This window comes from Oncorhynchus mykiss, chromosome 3 (genome assembly GCF_057628025.1).
Source record: "Oncorhynchus mykiss isolate SJ-2025 chromosome 3, ASM5762802v1, whole genome shotgun sequence".
Lineage (NCBI taxonomy): Eukaryota > Metazoa > Chordata > Actinopteri > Salmoniformes > Salmonidae > Oncorhynchus > Oncorhynchus mykiss.
Genome location: NC_143024.1, coordinates 60807334 through 60815389, shown reverse-complemented (window position 1 = coordinate 60815389; position 8056 = coordinate 60807334). Strand labels below are relative to the sequence as shown.

At 39.8% G+C, this 8056-nt stretch overlaps 1 protein-coding gene across 1 annotated transcript; it reads right to left on the bottom strand.

The window, feature by feature from the left end:
- Positions 1–3514: 3514 nt before the first annotated feature.
- Positions 3515–7691, bottom strand: LOC110520093 (lupus La protein homolog B). Its single transcript, XM_021597130.3, has 12 exons — positions 7530–7691; positions 6250–6313; positions 6021–6124; positions 5712–5886; positions 5510–5617; positions 5324–5427; positions 5161–5232; positions 5041–5083; positions 4661–4798; positions 4381–4567; positions 4188–4307; positions 3515–4065 (listed from the first exon to the last, which is right to left on the bottom strand). The coding sequence occupies exons 2-12, from the start codon at positions 6304–6306 to the stop codon at positions 3971–3973; spliced, it is 1203 nt and encodes a 400-aa protein (XP_021452805.2). The 5' UTR covers positions 6307–6313; positions 7530–7691; the 3' UTR covers positions 3515–3970.
- Positions 7692–8056: the final 365 nt, after the last annotated feature.

Sequence of the window (8056 nt, the reverse complement as noted above, 5' to 3'; positions counted from 1 at the left end):
GCTATTTAGCGCGCACCACCAAATCCACTTGGAATTCCAAGTCGGAAACTCGGACATATTTCTAGGGCTCCGACTCGTTTTTTCTCATTCTCATGCCGCTTTCTAAACAACTGAACTGGGCAAATCTCCTACTTCCAAATCCAGTGCGTTCAAAACAACGAGCTCCGATTGGGTCATTTTTATTTGAATGATTTGAATGATCATCCAACTCAGGCCTCTATAGAGCTCCCGTTTCTGACCTGATGTCATGATTTCCCAGTTGTTTTGAACGCAGCACCAGTTGTATTGAAAGCACCATAAATCTACATACATCTCCCACATGAGATCTCCCACATGAGATTTTAACCCATTTTTACATCTATATTTATCTATAAATCCTGGATTGCTGATGCTATGTATTGGCCAACGACAGGCTTTGAAGCCACCGGTTGGTCATATTGGCACTCCTCAGAAAAGCAGTCCTCCATAGGAATGATTGGACATTAAAAAATGTTATGACAGGCCTGACGGAAACAGCAAATTTGGTATGCAATGGTATGTAAACTTTCTAAATGTCGACAAAACAAAATATGCTAGACAAGGTGGGATCTTTTTGTCAGTAAAATGACTTGTGCGAAATGGTGATGGAAAGCCATTTTTTTGTGCAAATATTGATATAATAAACATATCGAAGTAAACTTGGGAGTCACGCAATGGTATGTTGTGTGGTCCTCCCGCTATGACTCGGGAAAGCATGCAGTTTATTAGGCTACAGATAAACTTAAGTTCTAAACTTCACAAGGTGGTGGAAGTGCATGCGATTGATGCTCCTTTCCAATAAATATAGAGGGTCTTATTCTGCAGACGTGATGATCGATGCTTGGCTACTGTTTGACAAATAAAAATTACCTTGCTCTTTTGTCCATAATAATAATTTCATGTAGGCTATCCTACCTGCACTGTATCTGCACGTTGTTGGTAGAGCGCACTTGCCAAGACCACATTCGCTATAACGCAAAAACATTTTTGGGGACAAAACCATCAGTAGAGTTAAATGCGATGGAAATCCATTTAACTTGTATGTTTTATTCGGTACATTGGAATTTAACGGCAAAAGTTATTTATGTGCCCTACTCATCATGCACAGCCTTTTCCCTGCAACAGATCAATTTGATGGAAACATCTCTGGTGGGAAAATGGGCATATTGTTTTTAAAGGTCCCGCTGATTCCCAAGAAAAAAACTTATAAAGAAAGAAACTTATATTCATGAGCTTGCCTTGACTGACAGCTCTTTGAAACACCCTTGTGGTCATTGCCAGGTAACAAGGTAAACAATGGGCCACATATACCGTGCCTAAATAGTATGCCTCACCTCATTTTCTCTGCAAAATGCTCTCATGGTCAACAGAGATTACCATAGACTGTTGGATATGGCTGCCTCGCTTCTAGTTCTTAGGAAACTTTGCACAAGCATTTCGCAACATTCGCAATAACATCTGCTAACCATGTGTATGTGATCAATAAAATGTGATATCAGACAAACAGCAGCAATACACAATTGCACTCATCTCCTGTCCGAATGCTTGAAGAAAATAAGAAACAAGCCACTCCTCAAGACAGCCTGCTTGGGTTTGCCAAAAGGCATCCAAAGGACCATGAGAAACAAGAGTCTGGTCTGATGAAACCAAAATTGAATTATTTGGCCTGAATGCCAAGCGTCATATCTGGAGGAAACCTGGCACCGTCCCTACGAGGAAGCATGTTAGTGGCAGTATCATGCTGTGGGGTTGTTTTTCAGCAGCAGCGACTGGGAGGGAAAGATGAATGAGGGAAAGATGAACGGCGCAAAGTACAGAGATCTTTGATGAAATCTTGCTCCAGAGCGCTCAGAACCTCAGACTGGGGTTTAGGTTCACCTTCCAACAGGACAACAACCCTAAGCATACAGCCAAGACAACGCAGGAGTGGCTTCGGGATTCTCTGAATGTCCTTGAGTGGCCTAGCCAGAGCCCGGACTTGAACCTGATCGAACATCTCTGGAGAGACCTGAAAATAGCTCTGCAGCGTCACCCCCCATCCAACCTGACAGAGGTTGAGAGGATTTGCAGAGAAGAATGGGAGTAACTCCCCAAATCCAGGTGTGCTAATATTGTTGCATCATAACCAAGACTCGAGGCTGCCAAAGGTGCTTCAACAAACTGAGTAAAGGGTCTGAATACTTAAATATTACATTTACATAAGTTTTTAATTTGTAATATATTTGCCTGGTTTTGCTTTGTCATTATGGGGTAGTGTAGATTGAGGGGGAAAAAAACAATTGAATCCATTTTAAAATAAGGCTGTAACAAAATGTGGGAAAAGTGGTCTGAATACTTTCCGAATCCACTGTATGGCAGCATTTTCCCATTAGCCAAGCTGTAACGTCAACTTCAGAGGCATCCATATCGGCATTACATTTAGATCTGCCAAAACCTCCGCTACTGGCTCTTCCCAATTTGTTGGCATTCCAATTCTTAGACAAAGCCATTTCAATTCCAACAAAATTCCCATCTAACTTTAAAGTAATTTACATTTCTCCTTTAAGCATGTACACCTGTTCTGCCAGTCACATTCTGTTAAATGTACCCAAAACACACACACACACACACACACACATCCCTGGGTCACTAATTTCAGTTTGCTGCAGCTAGCGACTGGAACGAGCTGCAACACACAAACTGGGCAGTTCTAAATCTCTTCATTCAGACTCCTCGCAGGAGGCCTTTTTCCAGGCCGTCGTTGTAAATAAGAGTTTCTACTTAACTGACTAGTCTGGTTAAATAAAATATGCTTTATACAATCCACAACACATGACATCAAAGGCAAATTGGTTGCAGATTTGGGATGCGGAGTTCTTAACATTGGTAAAGCAATGCTTGATGCAGGGTAAGAAAATAATACTCCACTATAACTTTTCAGTTTTATCTAACCTCTTGCCTTGTTCTTAGTTTGTTTGTTGGGTTTGACATTGACGGTACACTGGAGATATTCTAAGACCTGATCCAGTGTAACATGCGTTTCCTGAGAGCCCATGGATATGCCAAGGAATATGACACCGTGATAATGAATGTTTGGTACCAAACACAACCAAGGCAAGTTCTCACTCCAAATATAAAATGTTGAGAAACCTTGATCGCTTTCTAAAAAATAAAATAAAGGTTTGGACATGCAGTTTGAGGACCGCTTTAACTATGGAAATGACAGTAGTATATTCCTGTCACAAAACATCAACACGAGATGTAAGTTGTCAGAACACTCAATTGTGGTGTATTACTCCATCAACTTCTGTCATAAGTGGTTGTCCAAGTTCTCTTTTTTGCAGAATTTCAGCACATACAGAAGAAAGCAAGTGACAAAAGAGTATAACTTGGAATAGCAGGTAACAAATCGATCCTGCCCGTGTTTCTCTCCTTGACAGAGCTAAGATGTGACTTGCCAGCGTCCTACAAGTTCCACAAAAATCTACATCGTTAAGGGACAATGTTAACAAAAGTCTGTCAATTTAAAAATCACATTTTATTGGCTATTCACAAAAGTAAATTAGGAAGGACCTAGATCTGGGCTTTAGGATTGAACAGTATACACGATTAAAATAATTGAGGAAAAATTTAATGGCACTGATTAACAACTTTCTATTGACATGCACGTCTTTGTACAGAGGTGACGAACAAGCATAATACACTCCTGTTGAAATGAAATTATTTTCAGACGCAGTCAACAAATTAAATCCATATTAAATAAGACAAACCCATTTAAAAAAAAATAATTATGCTCAGGGTAGAAATTTACCGTTTCCATTTGCATTACAAATTGTTTTCTAGGTTGACATCAAGGTGAACTGTCTACAGTTCTCTTGAAGCCTCCACTGGAATGGAATAAAGTTGTTCTATGTTTTCAGTTAGTTTCTTTTCAAATACAATATTTCATTGAGATGTGCAGTAGATATCATTTCTAAGAACCATTCGGAGTTTTGGCAACCTTTGCAGCTGGAGCATCAGCGTCTTTGCCCGCTCCTGCCAGTGCTCGCTTCTTTGGACTAGGAGGTGCTATTGGAGAAATGTAAGTTAAAAGGAAAATATGACATACTCAATTGTTTCAATGTTTATTTTCCCATTGAAGATTGGTAGAGACATTTGTCTCACCAGAATTCTAACATAACTGCTCTTACCGTCATCATTATCGCCATCATCAAATTTGGTCTTTTTGCCTTGGTAGTGTGATTTGCCGTCACGTCCACCCCTGTCCCTGCGTCCTCCTCTCCCCCCTCTCCCACCTGATTTTCGGCCACCTGTAAAGAGCGAAAGGAAATGTTCCATCAGATCAGACAGGAAATATCACCCCCCCACCCCAAAATCAGTTACCTCTGCCTCTTTGTTTGTTGAGAGATTCCTGTTGATCTTCAATTATCTTTTTCAGAGTTTCCCTCTCAGCATCTCCCTCCACCACCTCCCAAGTAACATCTTTGTCTTTAATTTTCAAGTTTCCTCCATTTGCTTCTTTGGCCTTATCAAAAGCTTCCTTAGCACTCACTCTGAAGAGGATGGTACCCTTTAAAATAATAATTGATCATTATTTCCTATGCCAACTTAATTTGTGTAATTGAAGGGTGGTTCAAATAGTTTATTACATTGCAATTCTTGCCTCTTTGGCACCCCTGATGAAATCAATCCATTTGATTTGACCATGACCTGAGAAAACCTCGTGAAAGTCCTCTCTTGAAACACTGTCAAGATTGCCTGAGAACTTCAGCAGGCATCCGGTCTGCTCGTCCAGAGATTTCTACAATGCAAAATAAAGCAGAGCACTACTAGTGAGCAACTTTAAACCTCCCTGATTTGGGAAGAAAAACAATACAGAAGGTTCAATAGGAACAAACAGGAGAAAAATAATATTGAATTGGAGGGGGACTACATAAACTAGCCCAATAAGAACAGACGCCAGTTTCAAAATGTTTAGTCCAAATGAAGACGACCCCCTTCAAAACATACAATGATTTAGTATAGCACTTCCATAGATCTTACCATTTCCTCTTCCTCTGCATGTTTTTGTTTTTCGTCCTTGTCTCTATAAAAGTTAATTTTGCACAATTTACTTTACCATAAGACAAAAATAACATTATTAAGTGTCAGTAATGTGCTCACTGTTTAGCTTTAGCCTTTGCCTCCGCTTTGAACTGTTTTCTATCCTCTGCTTTCTTTGCATGGTAGTCCTCTCTGAAAACAAGAGCAGAGTTAATATACATTTTTCACCAGTATCAATAGGTCATCTTAGAGACGTGGCAATGGTAGCGAAGCCTCCACATACCTTGACAGTACAATCATTTCATTTTCTTTGAATGATTTGGTGTCTGTGCGTCCAAGGAACTGCTTTGATACTTCTTCAGTGTCGAAAGTCAGGAACACGGAGCCCTGAAAATGGATGGAGATGCTGTGTGTTTTTATTAAACATTTCCATCTTAACTGAGGAAAAAAATATCTCCTGCCACATTACCTTGAACTTCTTTTGCAAGTTTCGTCTCATCTGAATGTTTTCTATGACTCCTTTCCCTTTCAGCCACCCATCAATTTCATCAAGCGTCGTCTCCAATGGAAAACCTTTCTGGGAGATCATAGAACATGTTTGACACAGAGCTCCAAAACAGCTGTAAGATCTCAAATCAGTGGCATCTCAAATATTGGAAAACCCAACTTACAATGTACACAGATTTGTGTTTGAGGGCATCTTTGTACTCGTCATTCAGTTCTGGTAAAGGCTTGCTTGAAATTCTCCTGATTTTTGTTTTATCCTCACTCATTTCCAAAAGGCCAGTCTTGGATTTTTTCAGAGACTCAACAATTACGTTGGGATCGGTTGTCAAACATTTCAGTCTGAAAATAGAGGGGAGAGTTAGGAATCATGTTATAAGCAAGCAACTAAACTAAAAAAACAAAATTTTAAAAACAATGTAGGCTGAATTAAGTCCCAAATTCCAATTGAGCAAATAAAAGTAAATTGCACAAACCTGTTAAACTTCAGCATAGTCTCCAGAGTCACCCAGCCATCATCGAGCTGCAACTGTTCTTTGAGGAACTTGTCTCTTGGAAGGTTGTGATCACCAAAGTAGTACTTTGAAGATAAAGAAAAACATGTCAATCAGGGATGACCAGCATTATCCAGGTTAGCTGTCATTATAAAACCACCAGCTTTGGTTATACAGCTACAGTAGAATACATTTTGCTATGACAATATACCTCAATCTGTCTTGCCACCTTCTTCTCAAGTTCAGACATAGCTTGATTTTCTGCCATGATGTGTCTGAAAAAATAAAAGTCAGACAATTACTAGATCAAAATGTGACAAATCAACAAGCAACAGTAACCAAATGGGAAATGCTTTAGATACAAGTACTAGCCATGTCAGCTAATTACACAACGGACATGTATGCGCAAGACGTATGCATTGAGAAAAGCTTTTGCTTAAGCTCCGAACACACCAGCAGTTTTTTGCGAGAAATAGTACGCAGCATCATATGGATATGTATTTTTTTATTTAACTAGGCAAGTTAGTTATGCACGCAACAAAAGTTCAACATTCACATTGTGCTACCATTTCTGTCAAGCCCTCTACGCATAGTTTGACGCATACGTTCGATAAATCCAACATATGCACCACGCCCAACGCACTGCAACGCAAACGCAGCGTTTCATTGGACATTAATAATGTAATTCTGGTGTACCAAAATGCAACAACACTGTCGGTGTGATCGAAGCGTTACCCACGTTCACACTCCTGGCTAAAGACAGTCATGTTACCCAACCTACCAAGCAATATATAATGCCCATACTGTATGAAGTACTTTGGTTTACTAGTAGTTACAGTAACAGCCTCAATTCAAACAAGTACATTACCTAAAAGGGCAGTTTACACCATGATGCAGTTTACAGTGAGTCCAACGCGTACTTACATCAAAGATGAACTTACACGGACAAGATATTCGAGTGACAATTCTAACAATGGAAATACATGTCCTCAAATATGGGAGGCAGGCAGGCGGCGATATCAGTTGGGTCCATTCTAGCCAACGAGGGCAGATAGTTCTGCCTGTTGTTCACACGCCTCCGATATAATGTAGTTTTTCAAAGTTGCCGAAATGCCACGTGCGACCACTTAGATCAGTGGATTATTAACAAACTAAACATTACGAAAATTATATTTGATCAAATATGCCTCGCGTAGTAAATTACCAATTACATTTGTTGTTGACCAAATTCGACATTCATTGACCTCAACACAAAAATTATTCCTCACTTCGTTGTCTTATTTTCGTGAACCGATTTTAGGCAGAGTAGATGATCTCGCTTCGCCTCTTCCTCTCTGGCTACACGAACTGTGCTAACTCGTTAGCTTGCTAGCGATCAACTACTTATTTTCTCCACAGGCCTCAAAAATACAAGATAGGGCGGTTCTTTACCAAATAAAATGAATTGTATATGAATATCTACCGCTGTTAAATTGTAACAGATTTACTTACTGTGATAAATTGACCTGCTACCTGCAGAGATGCTGGTTCTTCAGAAGACTTTCTACCACACTACTAAATCAAGTTGGCAAGCAAGCACGTTCTACGGAGAATATTGAGGGCCAAAACAAATTGCTTTCTGGACTGCAGCCGGGGCTACAGCGCCGCCTGACTGCTGCGGAAGTACCTTATGGTCAAAGGTTTTGGTAAATATTGTATTTTTATTTACACGTGTTAATTGATTTGTTAGAAAATATTTGGACAGTAGGTAGAATTCACACATCACACTCTACGAAATCAATTAACATACAACCACCGCATCTATGTGCACCATCTTGTAGATGGACGTTACATTTATCAAGTAAAATCGGGTGCATGAAGCGCATCAATCAGCCACAAAACAGTTGTTTTAGTTCATCATTTTTTTTAAACATTCAGAATCCGATGTCACCACATTTGAAAACGGATTAATTGTGCATACCCCAAACCCTAAGATTTAGATGTAAGGTTGATACCCACCTGGTGACATTTGTGCTTCA